Source organism: Delphinus delphis, chromosome 17 (assembly GCF_949987515.2).
Source record: "Delphinus delphis chromosome 17, mDelDel1.2, whole genome shotgun sequence".
Lineage (NCBI taxonomy): Eukaryota > Metazoa > Chordata > Mammalia > Artiodactyla > Delphinidae > Delphinus > Delphinus delphis.
The window spans coordinates 35080718-35099877 of NC_082699.1; the positions used below are offsets into that span (position 1 = coordinate 35080718).

General features: G+C 37.0%; 1 protein-coding gene across 2 annotated transcripts in view; it reads left to right on the forward strand.

Annotated features, from left to right (window-relative positions):
* Positions 1-487: 487 nt before the first annotated feature.
* NECAB1 (N-terminal EF-hand calcium binding protein 1) overlaps positions 488-19160 on the forward strand; it is a 279183-nt gene continuing 260510 nt past the window's right edge. For both annotated transcript variants that reach the window (XM_059994879.1, XM_059994880.1), the window contains exons 1-2: positions 488-797; positions 7681-7705. In XM_059994879.1, the coding sequence (XP_059850862.1) occupies positions 699-797; positions 7681-7705 (124 nt within the window). In that variant the 5' untranslated portion in view covers positions 488-698. The remainder of the gene's footprint in view (positions 798-7680; positions 7706-19160) is intronic.

Consider the following 19160-nt stretch of genomic DNA (forward strand, 5'->3'; position numbering starts at 1 on the left):
AATGACAAATTAACCAGGGCAGGTTCTGAACCTGCGCATCCAAGATTCCAAAAATGTGTGATTTTATCCTCACACTAATCCAGCCCCTCTTTGGTTGGTGGTATCCATTTACCAGTCTTTAGGGAGGGTAGGAAAGACAGGTGCACTTGTTCAAAAGCAAAGTTGGCAAAACCTCTTGGAATCTCTCAACTCATACGGTTTCTACCCGGGGTGAGCTTAGGGGCGTCCTTACTTTGTGCTCTTGCTTCTCAAGACACCTTTCCATCTGTTCCCCCTCTCTGTCTGGGCTACCTCCTTTCTCGCTGCATGTGGGACTGTTATGGAGTGGGCAGATACCTCAGTGTTACATTCAGCCAAGGCCGAGGGCGGCGCAGGAAGCGGGGGACGGTCATAGTCCACTCCCCCACAAAGTGGAGCAGCGCTTTGCTACGTGCAGGGATGAGACTGATCCAGTCGCTGCAGCCAAGGGAAGTGGGGGAGGCGCGAGTCAGAGCGCGTGGGAGCGCTGGGGGACAGAGGTAAGGAGGGGGAGAGCGAGCCAGAGAGAGACAGGAGTGAGGCTCGCCGGGAAGCGAACACCAGCTCCGGATCCCGAGCCCAGCAGCAGGCGGGGCAGAGACGGCAGTGCGGCATCCTTTGCCTGAGTCTGTGCAGCCGCCGAGCTCCACTCCCGCTCCCGGCCATCAGGGCTCCCAAGAATGGAGGATTCCCGGGAGACGTCGCCGTCCTCCAACAACTCCTCGGAAGAGCTCAGCTCTGAGCTGCAGCTGTCAAAGGGCATGTCGATCTTCCTCGAAGTAAGTACAGAGGGAAGGTGTTAGATCAGTGCCCCTCCCCGCCCCCACCCACCGCCATCGTCTTTTTTCTTACTCGGGAGGAGGCGTGTCGGCCCAGGAGCTGATCAGCCAGTGTTTTGCCCCCAGAACACCGGAGAGAACTACCTTCTACTTCGCTTCCCTCTCTCCCTGGTAAACCACCCAGTTAAATGCTGGAGAAATGACCACCACTCAACTTGTAAAAACGGCTGTCCCAGACCTAGAACCTGGGGCTTAACAACCCTTAATAAATTCCCAAAGTTAAATTTCTCAACAGCCTGGATTCCAATAGGGACTAGGTTTGTAAATACAACGGTCTCCATAGGGGTGGGGGGAGTTGTCCCAACTCATCTCTAATGTGCTCTGTTTGCAGCACCCACCTCGCAGATTCTCTGTGGTGACCAAGGGAATCGGTAGAAGTGGCAATGCCTCACCTCCTCCTCCAGCCCCCTAGAAAACACTTTGAAAACATATTTGTTTTTCATTTTTACCAGCGGTGGCCAAGATCTCTTTCATAATGATCCTTTTTTCACTGCCATATCCTATTTTTCCATTTTCCTGCTCTGTTATTGGCCTTCTGTACCTCTCCAAGTTGTAATTACTGTCATTATCTTCATCAATTCAAGCATTTAGCTGTTCTTCTTTTGGTCCTCTCCCTGGTTTCGGTATTGATTCTCTTCCTCCATTTCTCTGCTGTTGATCAGTTTTGTTCATTCTTTATTTCCCTTTCTCTGATATTTTTCTGCCTTCATGCTATGGTTTCTATCTCTATAGCAGTTTTATTTCTTATTTGTTTCTCAATTTTGCTTTACTCTCCTTCCTGCTGGTCTCTATATTTCTCACCCTTTTGTTCAGCTCTTTTCTCTGCCTTTAGGTTTTGTGGTTTTCCTATCCCTCAGTTTCCTGCGGGGCACCCAGCTCTCTCAGCGCCTCAGTTGTCACATTCATGCTGTCCCCTGAGGTAGTTTCTGGCTCAGTGGGGACAATTCTGGCATGATAAAAGATGGGCAAAGGGCATTGAAGAGTGATTCGTGCTCTTTCCTCTAACCTTCTCTGAGTTATCATTTCTTATTAAAATCAAGGTGGGGGGGCCAGAGGCCAAATACATTTATTTATTTGTAGAGCAATGAAAATATGAGGAAACCAAATTATTAGTATCATGATGGTGAAGCAGAAATGATGAATATAAGGGAGAGGAGGCAAGGAGCCCTCCCAAGTTTATTTTGAATGGATTAGCTTGAATTTTTTAATTGGGAGAGAAACCCCTATCAATAATTAAACCTAGTGTAAGGCAAAAATATAGATAAGGTTCAACTTTGTTGAACCTAGCAGCCTTCTCTTCTAATCACCATGCAACTGCAATTGGGGATACAGGCATTCTGGGCAGGCCATCTTCTTCCCACCAATACACATGTGGGATTCCAATTTCTTCCACTCAATAAGATTGTTAATACCTCATTCTTAATGAGGTATTAACAATACTAATGAGCACTCATCTCTGCTTAGTTTGGGTCAATCAGATGATGTTATTGGTGCTAATGGTTAAACTGGCTGATATTATTCCTTTTAAGTCTTGCCATTCAAGGCAAAAAAGCCTCTGAGGAACTAAGCAGGTAGAAGGAGGAGGCACACAGCACACCAGAGAAGGAAATCCTCAGGGCCAGAGAGTCAGGACCCCTGAAAATCATCTCAGTTATAAGTTTGATGGCTAAACTGCCATGAAGTTGATTCAGAGAGAGAAAGAGGGGCTTCCATTCATTCTGAGCTGATCTTCAGCCTGTCCCCAAAGGATAACAAGTGCTTCCCTAAGACTTTTTTATTTTTCTGGAAAAAAGTGTATTTAATTTATTTAATTAATTAATTTATTATTTATTTATTTTTCTTCCAGTTTTATTGAGATATTATTGACTTACAGCACTATATAAGTTTAAGGTGTACAGCATAATGTACACCTTAATATATCCATAATGTGCACTTATGTACATCATGAAATGATTACCTCAATAAGTTTAGTGAACATCCATCATCTCGTATAGATACAAAATTTTAAAAATAGAAAGAAATTTTTCCTTGTGAGGAAAACTCTTAGGATTTACTCTTTTAACAACTTTCACATATAACATGTTGATTATATTTATCATGTTGTTCATCATATTCCTAGTACTTATGTATCTTATAACTGGAAATTTGTACCTTTTGACCACCTCTTCCAATTTCTTCTCCTCCACCCCTGCCTCTGGTGACCACAAATGTGACCTCTTTTTCTATGAATTTGTTTGTTTGTCTGTTTTTTAATATAGTTGACTTATACCACTATGTTAGTTCCTATTTAACAACACAGTGAACTGACATTTCCATACATTTCAAAATGATCACCATGATAAGTCTAGTTAAGATCTGTCATACAAAGATATTACATAGTTATTGACTATTTCCCCACATTGTAGATTTCATACCTGTGACTCATTTATTTTGCAACTGAACGTTTGTACCTCTTAAACTCCCTTAGTTATTTTTCTTTCCCCCACCCCTCTCTCCTCTGTCAATCACCTTTTTGTTCTCTGTATCTATAACTGTTTCTCTTTTGTTATGATTGATCATTTGTTTTGTTTTATAGATTCTACATATAAGTGATATCATACAGCATTAATCTTTCTCTGCCTGACATATTTCACTTAGCATAATACCCTCTAGGTCCATCCACTTGTCACAAATGGGAAGATTTCATTCTTTTTTTATGGCATATGTTTTTATATTGCATATATATACCACTTCTTCTTTATCTATTCATCTATTAATGGCCACTTAGGTTGGTTCCACATGTTGGCTATTGTAAATAATGCTGCAATGAACATAAGGGGGCATATATCTTTTCTAATTAGTGTTTTCTTTTTCTTCAGATAAATACACAGGAGTAGAATTTCTGGATCATACGATAGTTCTATTTTTAATTTTTTGAGGAATCTTCATACTGTTTTCCATAGTGGCTGCACCAATTTACATTGTCACCAATAGTGCATGAGGGTTCCCTTTTCTCCACATCCTCTCCAATACTTGTATTTGTTGTCTTTTTTGATAATAGCCATCCTAACAGGTGTGAGGTGATATTTCATGGTGGTATTGATTTGCATTTCCCTGATGATGAGTGATGTTAAGCATCTTTCCATGTGCCTGTTGATCATCTATATGTCTTCCTCGGAAAAAAGTCTATTAAGATCTCCTGCCCAGTTTTTAATTGGGTAATTGGTTTTTTGGTGTTGAGTTGTACAACTTCCTTGTATATTTTGCATATTAACCCCTTATCAGATATGTCATTTGCAAATATCTTCTCCCATTCAGTAGATGGAGCTTTTGTTTTGTCGATAGTTTCCTTCACAGTGCAAAAGCTTTTAAGTGTGTAGTACCATTTGTTTACTTTTGCTTTTGTTTCCCTTTACTGAGTAGACATATTCAAAAAAATATTACTAATAGTGATGTTAAAGTGTGTACTGCCTATATTATCTTCTAGAATTTATATAGTTTCAGTCTTACATTTAAGCCTTTAATTCATTTTGAATTTATTTTTGTGCATGATATGAAAGAATAGTCCAGTTTGATTCTTTTGTATGTAGCTGTTCAGTTTTCTCAACACTATTTTTTTTTTTTTGGCCGCATCATGCAGCTTGTGGGATCTTATTTCCCTGACCAGGGATCAAACCCGGGCCCCAGAAGTGAAAGAACTGAGTTTTAACCACTAGACCACCAGGGAATTCCCTTCAACACCATTTATTGAATAGGCTCTTTCCTCATATATATTCTTGCCTCCTTTGTGGTAGATTAATTGGCCATATAAGTGTGGGTTTATTTCTAGACTCTATTCTTTCCATTGATCTATGTGTTTGTTTTTGTGCCAGTACAATACTGTTTTGATTACTGTGCCTTTGCAGTATAGTTTAAAATCAGGAAGCATGATACCTCCAGCTTTGTTCTTTCTCAAGATTGTTTTGGTTATTTGTGGTCTTTTATGTTTCCATACAAATTTTAGAATTATTGTTTCTAGTTCCGTGAATGCCATTGGTATTTTGATAGGGATTACACTGAATCTGTAGATTACCTTTGGTTTTAACAATATTAATTGTTAATATTGTTAATATTAATTGTTAACATTTTAACAATATTAATTTTCTAATCCATAAACATGGTATATCTTTTCATTTGTTTATGTTGTCCTCAATTTCTTTTATCAGTGTTTTATAGTTTTCTGAGTACAGGTTTCTTACCTCCTTAGGTTTATTCCTAGGTAATTTATTCTTTTTGATGTCATTGTAAATGGGACTGTTTTCTTACCTTCTCTTTTAGATAGTTCACTGTTAGTGTATAGATATGCAACAGATTTCTATATATTAATTTTGTATCCTGGAACTTTGCCAAACCCATAATGAGTTCTAGTAGTTTTTTTGTGATATACTTAGGATTTCCTATATATAATATCATGTCATCTGTGAACAATGACAATTTTACTTCTTCCTTTTTTGTGTCAGCCTGCTGGTGGGCAGGGCCAGGGCCCAGGGTGTCCTGGGGTTGGTGCTAGCCTGCTGGTGCATGGGGTTGGTGGACACTTAGGTCACTTCCATATCTTGGGAATTGTAAATAATGCTTCTATGAACATTGAGCTGCATGTATCTTTTTTAATTAGTGTTTTTGTTTTTTTCAGATATATACCCAGGAGTGGAATTGCTGGGTTATATGGTAGTTCTACTTTTAGTTTTTTGAGAAATCTCCATTACTATTTTCCACAGTGGCTGCACCAATTAATATTCCCACCAACAGTATACAAGTGTTCCCTTTTCTCCATATCCTTGCTAGTATTTTTTATTTGTGTCCTTTTGCATAATAGCCATTCTGATCGGTGATATCTCATTGTAGTTTTGATTTGCATTTCCTTGATGATTAACAATGTTGAGTATTTTTTCATGTGCCTGTTGGCCATCTGCATTTCCTCTTTGGAATAATGTCTATTCAGCTCTTCTGCCCATTTTTAATTTTTTTTTTTTGATGTTGAGTTGTATGAGCTGTTTATATATATTGGTATAAATCTTTTATCAGTCATATCATTTGCAAATATTTTCTCCCAGTGAGTATTGTCTTTGCAATATGGTAAAGGGACATTTTCTTTGGTACTGTGTATAACATAGCTGTGTATTATATTATCCAGATTTTTTTTCTAGCAGTATACAGTATCATTTAGGGCTAATTTGATTGCTGTTAACAGAAAAAAATAACCCAAACTATTTTAAGATTTTAAAAAATAACAATTTATTGACTCTTGTAATGAAAAGCAGAAATCATCTTTTCAGTGTGGCTTGATCAGGGGCTCAGAGAGTGTCATCAAGATCCAGTTTCTCTCAGCCTCTGGATACTCCTTTCTTGAATGTTAGTTATTTCCAGGTTGTATATTATATTAACTTCCTAGGGCTTTTATAATAAAGTACTAAACAAATGGTGGTTTAAACAACAAAATTTACTCTCTCAGTTCTGGATGTTAGAGGGGTGAAATCAAGGTGTGGGTAGGACCATACTCCCTTTGAAGGCTCTAGGGGAGAATCTGTTCCATGCCTGTCTCCTAGCTTCTAGTGGTGACCATCAGCCCTTGGCATTCCTTGGCTTGCAGCTGTATCACTCCAATATCTGCCCCTGTTATCACATAGCCTTCTTCTTTGTGTCTCTGCATCTCTGAATTGCTCTCCTTATAAAGTCACCAACCATTGGATTTAGGGTCCAATCCAGTAAGGTCTTAGTTTGATTACAACAAAGACTGTATTTCCAAACAAGGTCACATTCACAGTTACTAGGGATTAGGACTTCAACATTTGTTTTGGGGCAATACAGTTCAACCCGTGACATATACAATTATAACAAAGCAGCTCCTTACCTATATTTTCCTAGGTTCAAAGTCAACAGAAGATAAAGTGTTTCTCTCTTGACAACTCAAGGAAATCCATGGCTTCATTGGCTTTATTGTGCTAATGCCTGAGTAATCACTGTAGCCAGAGGAGTATGACACTCTGTTTACTAGGCTTGAGTACTCTGCCCAACCCTGGAACACATGGTCCAAGACTGGAGGAAAGATTGGTTTCCCAGAAGAAAATTAGAAATCTTTACTAAAGATACTGGATGGTCAAGCAGTTCATATTTATCAAAGACAATTTAAGATAGTCTCAGATAATAAATTAACTCATAAAAGTAAGATATACTATAGACGCAAGAGCTCTTATTTATCCACAATTTATTATTTTTGTTCCTGTTTATTCCCCGTGTTATTATATGATTGACTTATATTAAATAGCACATATTTAAAGTGAAAGGTTGATGCATTTTCACATATTTATATATATGTGAAACTTTTACCACAATCAAGAAAATAAATATATCTACCATCCTAAAAAGTTTCCTCATGCCCTCTTGCAATCCAGCCCTCTCTGCCCTTGCATTCCTACACAACCCTTAATCTGCTTTCTGTTACTATTTGTATTTTCTAGAATTTTATATAAATGGAATAATATATCTTCTTTTGTGTCTAGGTTTTTTACTCAGCGTAATTACTTTGAGACCTATCCAAGTTATTGTATGCATCAAGAGCTCATTCCTTTTTATTGCTCAGGAGTATTCATTGTATGGATACACCATGACTTGTTTGTCCATTCACTTGTTTATGGACATTAGGATATTTTTAATTTTTTACTATTGTAAAGAAATATTTCAACTAGGAAAACTTTATTTTAAATTGGAATTTCTTTCATTTAATAATGGTAAATTATGTGGGAGTATAATATTTCCTGCAATACTTACAAAAATGGTGATAAAATGTTTCCTTTTTCTTTTCCAGATACTGAGGAGAGCAGACAAAAATGGTAAGAGCAAAAGTCTACAGTTTTTACTTATTAATCTCTTACTGTTTAGATCACTTTATATAGAATAATATGGAAGAGAGAGGGGAACACAAGAAATTGACACATAAAATGTCAGTTTCTTGTACCAGTAAGAGTTTAAGAAGAGTTCATGGCTCCAGTTTAGGCGAGTTCATCAGAAGTTGACAGAGGTATCTGCATTTGACAGGAAGATGGAATTTATGCCTTTGAAGTGAGGAGCCATCATACTTGGGCTCTAGCTTTCCCTTTTGTGTTGTGCTTTAAACTAATTTTAAAGTAATAATAGCTTCTATTTGTTGAGTATCTACTGGGGTAAGTGCTTTGCATTCATTGTTTCTTAGAGTTATCAAATATAGATCTGAGACTTGAACTTTAGTCTGTGTGACACCAAAGTCCAGGCTCTCAACATTGAATTTTATAGTGGACTTGGGGCTAATACACTCTAAGATGGTTACCTGGAACTATGTATTACAGACTTATCTCTACTCCATGGCTCTTGAGCATAGCTCTCCTAGTCGAATTGTATGCACTGTGAGTGATAATCTATAGAGGCAGACAAGTAGCAGAAACCAGAAGGAAAAATTGTTTTGTCAAAAGAACTAAAGTTGAAATGACGCCTGCACAAAGTCCAATTATAAGCTGTCATAAGCAATATCTTTTGAATCCTTCATTCCACTATAAATTTTGTTCCACAGAATACCAAATCAGAGATTATTGAATTTATTCTGCTGCTGTAGTATAAGTACATAACAGAGCTATACTCTTGACAAGAGTTTCTTGACAAATTTAGGGTTCAAAAAGTCCTTTTCTTGAATCCAGTTCTTATATATGGGGAGAAACTACAGGCAGAATCTAGATCTGACAGACATGTGTTGTAGTCTAGTTGCCCATTAAGCTGCCAGATCAAGGAAAGCTTGACTGGCACTCAACACCTTGCCACACAACAGAAAAGATATAAATCTAAGGAGCAATAAAATAGTGCCCCAAATCCTGATAATATTTAATTGTGCCTACCCAACTAAATGTTTTCTCAAACTATGTTGAAGTCAAAGGGGTTTTTTTTTTTCACTTGAACCACTTGATTAATTTTTAAGACAGACATAATGATGCTATCATCTTGTCTCCTCATTCTACTCATTGGCCTATGCTTGATATCTAGCTCCAGTGATGCTGAAAACACAACTGAGTAGTCCATTTGTCTCCATGCTACCTGCCTCTACTTTGGCAGCCATTTTCAACTCAGAAATACCTTGTCTCCCTCTCTACCTAAGATCTTAATTCTCTCGAGGCTACACTTTCCTTTCCTTGGACCCCAGTGCTCTGATAGAGGGTCAGTATTACCTTTGTACCTATCACTTTTCTTTCCATCAAAACTTACCTCCTTGGCAGCCCACTATCATAACCCATGATATGGGTTATGCACACAATTTAACATAATTTCATATGTTATGCCATGTAGAGTGGTCATTGGCACTGGCAACCCCATGTGGTCCCATTCAGTTCCATGTTTCCTCACCTGTCTCATCCCCCCCATATGATACCTCTACCCTTCTTGTTCCCTTTCCTAGTGCCCAATCCCAATGTGTTGTCAAAGCTACCTGTCCTTCTGCTCTTGTTCCCACAATCTTCACCATGCATCCTCCTCTGCAGCCCTCTGAAGCACTTGGGGCTCCACGTGCCACACTTCTGTGGTGTTGTCCCTGCTTTCATCTCCACCTGCTCTGGCCTTTCAACCCTTAGTCAGCTTGAGAACTCTGAGGTATTTCTTACATTCCTGGTCAAAGGCACTTTATCTGGGAAGCACTCATCAACTCCACCAGAGAGAGCCCCACCCTCTCTCTCCATACTTTGGCATGTATTGATTATTGCCCTTTGTGAGGACTAAAATTGTTTGTTGGTGATTCTACTTCTGTAAACCAAACATGCCTTTCTATGGTAAGGAACTTGTCTTATGAGTAGACACTATGCCTAGGCAATACTAGGTGCTCAATGGATATTTGTTTAATGAATTAATAATAAAGTACATTCTACTCCATTATCCATCTCCCTTCCCGCTGTCCACTCTTCCCTCTGCCTTTCATCCCACTTACTCTTCTCCCTCATTCTCAGTGTAAAGTGAGGGGAGGACAGGGTCAGGCAGGTATGGGTTTAAATCACAGCTATGCCACCTAGTAGCTGTGTGACTTTGGGTAAGTAACAAACTCTGTACCCTCAGCTTTCTCATCTACAAAATAGAGATAATGACATCTACCTATGTCATGGAGTTTTAAACAATAAATGAGATAACATATGAAAATTTCCCAGGGCAGTGCATAACATATAGTAAGAATTTATACCTGCTCATTTTTCTGGTATTATTAGGATTAATGTGATCAGTATACAACTGAAAGCCTGAGTTGTTTTTGTGTTGTGGTGCTTTGGAGACACTTGGTGACATTCTAGTCATTTTTATTTCAGTGGAGTTTAGTTGGAAAAGCAGACTATTTACCATACAAGCAGAATTGAAAAAACAGGAAAAGGATAGGGATAATCTAATGTAAATGAGAGGATATTAGCATAAAAAATCTTTCTGTACCATGTGCTCATCACATTCTGTATTGGCAAATAAACAGGTGCTACATGTACTTCTCACATGATAGAATACCTTATGGACTGCATAATTGGTGATGGAATAACACAGGGAATAAGGGACTATAAGCAGTATGATAGATAGCATGCCACAGTACAGATTTAATTTTGGAATCTATCTCACATGAAAGGGAAGCTTCTGGAGAAATTGGAAAAAAATAATACATGATTAGAGAGATCTTGGCGGGGGGTTGGTTGTTGTTTTTAAATCATAGACTAGGGTCCTAGACATAAAGATAGACCTTAAAATAGTATTGTATAACAGAGACACAAGTGCTTTGATCTAAAGAGCCTAAAATTAAACACAGAAATGCAAAACTTACTTCTATGCAGGTCGAATGAAAATGGAAATGATAACATGGGCATTTGTAAAATATACAAAAAGAATTTTTTTAACATTCTCAAAGGGCAAAATAAAAAGGCTCATCGTAATGAAAAATATCATCTAATTCCTCTTGTAGATGTGCATTTGCTAAGATCTGCTGCCATCCTTGATCTGCCTTTCTTGGTCAGCAAATAGGCAGGCTGTATGAATGACACTTTTGATCCCAATGTAATGACTGATCTCTTTAAGAGATCATTATAGTTCTCCTCAGTGGCCTTTAGACCACTCCAATAACCTGTACATTGTAAATCTGTGAGGGTAGAGACCATGCCTATTACACATAGCACTAGGCCCACAGTGGTGAGCCAAATGCCTGTCACAACATAGGTGCTCAATAAATATTTGTAACTTTATTTGTAAGAAGTGCATTACCAACAATTTGACCTTGAAAACTGAAGAAACTTAATCATATATATCAGTTAATCAAACTAAGCACTGTTATTGTTTATCTGTTGTTTATTAATCAATAGTATTTGTAAAATTTATTGAGGATATATTATGGGCTACATCCTACACTAGATGCTTTGTATATATTGTCTTCAGTTATTATGAAAAGTCTACAGAATAGCCAGTTTAGATCGGTGGTAAGAACACAGGTTTTAGTTTTATGACTTTGAGCAAGTTACTCAACTTCCCCTTGCCTCAGTTTCCTCATCTGTGAAAAAGGGGTAATATTATTTCTCTTATGCCTCTAAAACTCTTAGTCTTGATCTTGCATATAGTAGTAATTGTACAATATTTTTAGCTATTTTTAATATTTCTCCTTTTTTTAGGTGAAGCTCAGAGAGTTTAAATAATTTTCTGGGTTATATTGTATGTTAACAGCAGAATTTTGAACTCAGGTTTATCTGACTCCAAATTTGGTGATCTTTTCACTTTACTGTATATGGCACATATATATGTACTTCAGTCTACAAATATATAAATATAATTATAACCTGAATTTGCAAAGAGCTTGAATATGATATTCTGATTTCCCAATGCACTAGTTTTCTTGAGTTAATTCACTAATTTTCATGGTAATATGAAAGAATTATGACTCTTTGAATGACTAATCTACTTCAAGAAAATAATGCTGGCATTAAAACCCCTGGTCTAAGAACAGTTGTTGTATATGTGTGTTTAGAAATATTTTGAAGATTTCATTGGATCATTATATAACTAATGTTATTAGATTAAATGAGAATTTCTAAGAGTCTTTTAATTTGGTTACCCAAAGTTTGGTTTATTCAGTTAAAATGTAAGAATATGACCTCAAGTAGAGGGGTGAAACAAAGGTTCTGGTAAGTAGGAATATTTTTTGAAGACAGAAACTTTCAGAGTACCATCGAGAGGCCAGATTCTGTTTCCTGTGTATTAATAACAAGGCTGTCCTTTGACAAGAGCTACTTAGTCAAGTTTCACTGGCCCCCCCACTGGATGCCACAGTCCCTCTGATCTTCTAATAAGGGATATGAGACACAAATAAAGATGACAAGATTAAGGACTGGGTGCTGTAAACTAGGATTACTGGCATAAGGCTGATTTTCATTTCGTAATGCCTCACTATTTCTCAAACATTTTGGTGAAAATTAGTGAAACTGAGAATCAGATAGCTTATTACAGAGGAGGGTTCTCAGAGAGCTCTAGATTCATGTTTGCTTTCAGGCATAGGCAAACTTGCAAACTCTTCCTACACATCTGCCAGCTTGAAAGTCAAAGAAAAGTCTAATAAGAGTGATTCATTAAACAAACAAGCAAACAAGCATACAACAAACACCTCATACCCTAACAATGACCCTATTGGGAGAAGTGATTCATCAAGGAGTTCAATATGTGGGAGCGCACGAGTGAAAGTCCTGACTGTAATGATTTGTTTTAAATTAAAAAAAAAAATTTATTGAAGTATAGTTGATTGACAGTATCGTTCAGTTATACACATATATGTATATATATATATATATATTCTTTTTTTTTTTTTTTTTGCGGTATGCGGGCCTCTCACTGCTGTGGCCCCTCCCCTTGTGGAGCACAGGCTCCGGACATGCAGGCTCAGTGGCCATGGCTCACAGGCCCAGCCGCTCGGCGGCACGTGGGATCCTCCTGAACCGGGGCACGAACCTGTGTCCCCTGCATTGGCAGGCGGACTCCCAACCACTGCGCCACCAGGGAAGCCCTATATATATTCTTTTTCAGATTCTTTTCACATATAGTTTATACATAATACTGTGTATAGTTCCCTGTGCTACATTGTAGATCCTTGTTGGTTATCTGTTTTATACATAGTAGTGTTATATTAATACATAGTAGTAAGGTTAATCCCAGCCTCCTAATTTATCCCTCCTCCCACCCATCTTTCCCCTTTGGTAACCATAAATTTGTTTTCTATGTCTGTGAGTCTCTTTCTATTTTGGAATTAAGTTCATCTGTGTCTTTTTTTTCTTTTAGATTCCATATATAAGCAATGTCATATGATATTTGTCTTTGTTTAGCTTACTTCACTTTGCATGATAATTTCTAGGTCTATCCATTTTGCTGAAATGGCATTATTTTATTCTTTTTTATGGTTGAGTAATACTTCATTTTGTGTGTGTGTGTGTGTATGTGTATATATATATATATATATATATATATATATATATATATATATATACCACATCTTCTTTATCCATTCATCTATCAATGGACATTTAGTTTGCTTCCATGTCTCCACTATCATAAATAGGGCTGAAATGAACATTGGGGTGCATGTATCTTTTTAAAATATGGTTTTCTCTGGATATATGCCCAGGAGTGGGATTGTAAGATCATATGGTAGCTCTATTTTTAGTTTTTTAAGGAACTTCCATACTGTTCTCCATAGTGGCTGTACCAGTTTACATTCCCACCAACAGTGTAGGAGGGTTCCTTTTTCTCCACACACTCTCCAGCATTTACTGTTTGTAGACTTTTTGATGATGGCCATTCTGACCGGTGTGAGGTGATACCTCATTGTAGTTTTCATTTGCATTTCTCTAATAATTAGTGATGTTGAGCATCTTTTCATGTGCCTTTTGGCCATCTGTATGTCTTCTTTGGAGAAATGTCTATTTAGATCTTCTGCCCATTTTTGATTGGGTTGTTTGTTTTTGTGATATTGAGCTGCATGAGTTGTCTGTATATTTTGGAGATTTATTCCTTGTCGGTTGTATGATTTGCAAATATTTTCTCCCATTCTGTGGGTTGTCTTTTCGTTTTGCTTATGGTTTCCTTTGCTGTGCAAAAACTTTTAAGTTTAATAGGTCCCACTTTTTAATTTTTGATTTTATTTCCATTACTCTAGGAGGTGGATCCATAAAGATATTGCTGCAATTTATGTCAGAGAGTGTTCTGCCTATGTTTTCCTCTAAGAGTTTCATAGTAAACAGCCTTACATTTAGGTCTTTAATACATTTTGAGTTTATTTTTGCATATGTTGTTAGAGAATGTTCTACTTTCATTCTTTTACATGTAGCTGTACAGTTTTCCCAGCACCACTTACTGAAGAGACTGTCCTTGCCCCATTGTATACTCTTGCCTTCTTTGTCATAGATTAATTGACCATAGGTGCCTGAGTTTATTTCTGGGCTTTCTATCCACCTCCATTAATCTTAATTTCTGTTTTTGTGCCAATACCATACTGTTTTGATGACTGTAGGTTTGTAGTATAATCTGAAGTCAGGGAGCCTGATTCCTCCAGCTCCGTTTTTCCTTCTCAAGATTGCTTTGGCTATTTGGAGTCTTTTGTGTTTCCATACAAATTAAATTTTTTTTGCTCTAGTTCTGTGAACAATGCCATTGGTAATTTGATAGGGATTGCATTGGATTTCTAGATAGCATTGGATCTGTAGATTGTCTTGGATAGTGGAGTCATTTTGACAATATTGATTCTTTAAATCCAAGAACATGGTATATCTTTCCAGCTGTTTATGTCTTCTTTGATTTCTTTCATCAGCATCTTATAGTTTTTAGAGTACTGATCTTTTGTCACCTTAGGTAGGTTTATTCTTAGGTATTTTATTCTTTTTGATGTAATGGTAAATGGGATTGTTTCCTTAATTTCTTTCTGATCTTTCATTGTTAGTGTATAAAAATACAAGAGATTTCTCTTTATTAGTTTTGTATCCTGCCACCTTACTGAGTTTGATGAGCTCTCATAGTTTTCTGGTAACATCTTTAGGATTTTCTATGTAGAGTAAGTCCACTACATAAGAATGAGTTCCACTCCGAGAGTGTGTTCGTATGTCCAATTTGTTCATAACTCCAACGAAGTTAGCCTAGGTACTCAACTAATACAATCAGCTATATAGTACTGTACTGTAATAGGTTTATAATACTTTTAACACAAATAATACACAACAAACAAACACAAAAAATACAGAAAACATTTTTATTCTTACAGTACAGTACCTTGAAAAGTACAGTAGTATAGTACAACAGCTGGCATACAGGGGCTGGCATCATCAAATGAAGAGGCAAGAAGAGTTACTGACTGAAGGAGGGAGAGGAGGTGGGAGATGGTAGAGCTGAAGGATCGTCAGCAATAGGAGACGGAGTGCAAGCTACAATGTCACTCAGGCCTGACATTGATGGAATGCATGTTTGCATCTTTGGAAGTTCACAACTTGAAGGTTCGTATGTAGCAGACTTACTTATAGTATCATGTCATCTGCAAACAGTGACAGTTTTACTTCTTTTCCAATTTGGATCCCTTTTATTTCTTTTCTTTGATTGCCATGGCTAGGACTTCCAAAACTATGTTGAATTAAAGTGGTAAGAGAGGACATCCTTGTCTTGTTTCCAATATTAGAGGAAATGCTTTCAGCTTTTCACCATTGAGTGTGATGTTAGCTGTGGGTTTGTCATATGTTGAGGTATGTTCCCCCTATGAACATTGTCTGTAGAATTTTTATTATAAATGGATGTCGAACTTTATCAAAAGGTTTTTTTGCATCTATTGACATGATCATATGGTTTTTATTCTTCAGTTTGTTAATGTGGTGTATCACACTGATTGATTTGCAGATATTGAAAAATCCTTGCATCCCTGGGATAAATTCCACTTGATCATGGTATATGATCCTTTTAATGTATTGTTGGATTCGGTTTGCTAGTATTTTGTTGAGGATTTTTGTGTCTATATTCATCAGTGATATTGGCCTATAATTTTCATTTTTGTGGTATTGTTGTCTGGTTTTTTTGTCGGTGTGATGGTGGCCTCATAGAATGAGTTTGGAAGTGTTCATTCCTCTGCAATATTTTGGAATAGTTTTTGAAGGATAGGTGTTAACTCTTCTTTAAATGTTTGATAGAATTCATCTGTGAAACCATCTGGTCCTGGTCTTTTGTTTGTTGGGAGTTTTTAAATCACAGATTAAATTTCAGTACATATAATTGGTCTCATTTTTTGAGGGGTTTTGGTATTAAAGCCAGATTTATTTAGAGTAAATATATGACAGGTATCATTATTTTCTCAGATAGCAATCTCAGGATATCTCACCTATGAAGAAAAGTGATTATGTCATTTCCATAACTTCTGGAGGTTTAGTAACAGTTCTCTCCCCAATCTGATCATACTGACATTGATTCTAAATCAAGGCCAATATGGAAAGGCAAAGAAGATAGCTTGGTTTAGCCAGACAGACAACCTACAATAACAGGAAAAGACACTGTAAGTTACAGTGACCCTATCTCTGCAAAGGTATGAATTTAGACTACACAAGCAGCAACATCTGTAAATATTGAATATGCCCACAATGAGACACCTTTGAACAAGAGCAGCAAGAAATTCCATTGAGTGACCTTCACATTTTTCCTACAGCTCTGGTCCTACGACAACTTCAAAGTTAAGAATGTGGGAGTGAGAAGACATGCATTTTTACTCTGATCCTACCTCCTTGCAAAAATTCACAAGGTTTCCGGGCCTCAGTTTCCCCATCTGTAAAATGATTGTATTGGATTCATTCTAGTGTTACAATTTTGGAAGAAAATCCAGTTATCCAACTCATAGTTTCCAATTCAATTTGCTGTGACACTCTGTTGAACCAGCCATTTTTTATTTCTTTCAACATGTCCATGCTTTCAAAGTTCAGGTTCAACCATCATTTTTATTTTATTTTTTTAATTTTGATTTAAAGGATAATTTTAATAGTTAAAATGATCGAGTATCCTGTATATGTCAAGATTGCTCTGCATTTTTTTCTTTTTATAATCTCGACAAATCCATAAAGCACATTTTTATAAGACACATTATTGTTATCCCTATCTATATTAGTTTCCTAGGGCTGCTGTAATAAAATTATCACAAATGGTGTGGCTTAAAACAACAGAAATTTATTCTCTCACAGTTATGGATGACCAAAGTCCAAAGTCATGTTGTCGGCATAGCCATACTCCGGAGGCTCTAGGGGAGAATCCTTCCTTGCTTCTTCCAGTTTATGGTGGCTGTGAGGCCACCATAAACTTGGTCTGAGGCCACATCACTGTAATCTTTACCTTTGTCTTCACATTGCCTTCCCTTTATACCTGTGTCTTCTCTTTTTCTGTCTCTTTTTATTTTTTGAATTTTATTATATTTATTTAATTTTTATACAGCAGGTTCTTAATAGTTATCTATTTAATACATATTAGTATATATATGTCAATCCCAATCTCCCAAATCACCCCACCACAACCATCACCCCCACCCTCACTTACCCCCCTGGTGTCCATACATTTGTTCTCTACATCTGTGTGTCTATTTCTGCCTTGCAAACTGGTTCATCTGAACCATTTTTCTATATTGCACATATATGCATTACTATACAATATTTGTTCTTCTCTTTCTGACTTACTTCACTCTGTGTGACAGACTCCAGGTCCACCAATGTCTCTATAAATGGCCGAATTTCATTCCTTTTTATGGCTGAGTTATATTCCATTGTGTATATGTGCCACATCTTCTTTATCCATTCATCTGTTGATGGACACTAAGGTTGCTTCTATGTCCTGGCTATTGTAAATAGTGCTGCAATGAACATTGTGGTACATGAGTCTTTTTGAATTATGGTTTTCTCTGGGTATATGCCCAGTAGTGGGATTGCTGGGTCATATGGTAGTTCTATTTTTAGTTTTTGAAGGAACCTCCATACTGTTCTCCATAGTGGCTGTATCAATTTACATTCCCACCAACAGTGCAAGAGGGTTCTCTTTTCTCCACACCCTCTCCAGCATTTACTGTTTGTAGATTTTTTGGTGATGGCCATTCTGACTGGTGTGAGGTGATATCTCATTGTAGTTTTGACTTGCATTTCTCTAATAATTAGTGATGTTGAGCAGCTTTTCATGTGCCTCTTGGCCAACTGTATGTCTTCTTTGGAGAGATGTCTATTTAGGTCTTCTGCCCTTTTTTGGATTGGGTTGTATTTTTTTAAAATATTGAGCTGCTTGAGCTCTTTATATATTTTGGAGATTAATCCTTTGTCTGTTGATCTGTTTGCAAATATTTTCTCCCATTCTGAGGGCTGCCTTTTCATCTTGTTTATAGTTTCCTTTACTGTGCAAAAGCTTTTAAGTTTAATTAGGTTCCTTTTTTTTATTTTTGCTTTTATTTCCATTACTCTAGGAGGTGCGTCAAAAAAGACCTTGCTGTGATTTATGTTAAAGAATGTTCTTCCTATGTTTTCCTTTAAAAGTTTTATAGTGTCCCATCTTACATTTAGCTCTTTAATCCATTTTGAGTTTAATTTTGTGTGTAGTGTTAGGGAGTGTTCTCGTTTCATTCTTTTGCTTGTAGCTGTCCAGCTTTCCTAGTCCCACTTATTGAAGAGACTGTCTTCTCCATTGTATATTGTTGCCTCCTTTGTCACAGATTCGTTGACCATAGGTGCATGGGTTTATCTCTGGGATTTCTATCCTGTTCCATTGATCTATATTTCTGTTTTTGTGCCAGTACCATATTGTCTTGATTACTGTAGCTTTGAGTATAGTCTGAAGTCAGGGAGTCTGATTCCTCCAACTCTGTTTTTTTCCCTCAAGATTGCTTTGGCTATTTGGTGTATTTTGTGTCTCCATACAAATTTTAAGATTTTTGTTCTAGTTCTGTAAACCATTGGTAATTTGATAGTGATTCCATTGAATCTGTATATTGCTTTGGGTAATATACTCACTTTCACAATATTGATTCTTCCAATCCAAGAACATGGTATATCTCTCCATCTGTTTGTGTCATCTTTGATTTCTTTCATCAGTGTCTTATAGTTTTCTGAGTAGAGGTCTTTTACCTCCTTATGTAGGTTTATTCCTAGTTATTTTATTCTATTAATTTTTTGCAGTGGTGAATGGGATTGTTTCCTTATTTTCTCTTTCTGATCTTTTGTTGTTAGTGTACAGAAATGTAAGAGATTTCTGTGCATTAATTTTGTATCCTGCAAATTTACCAGATTCACT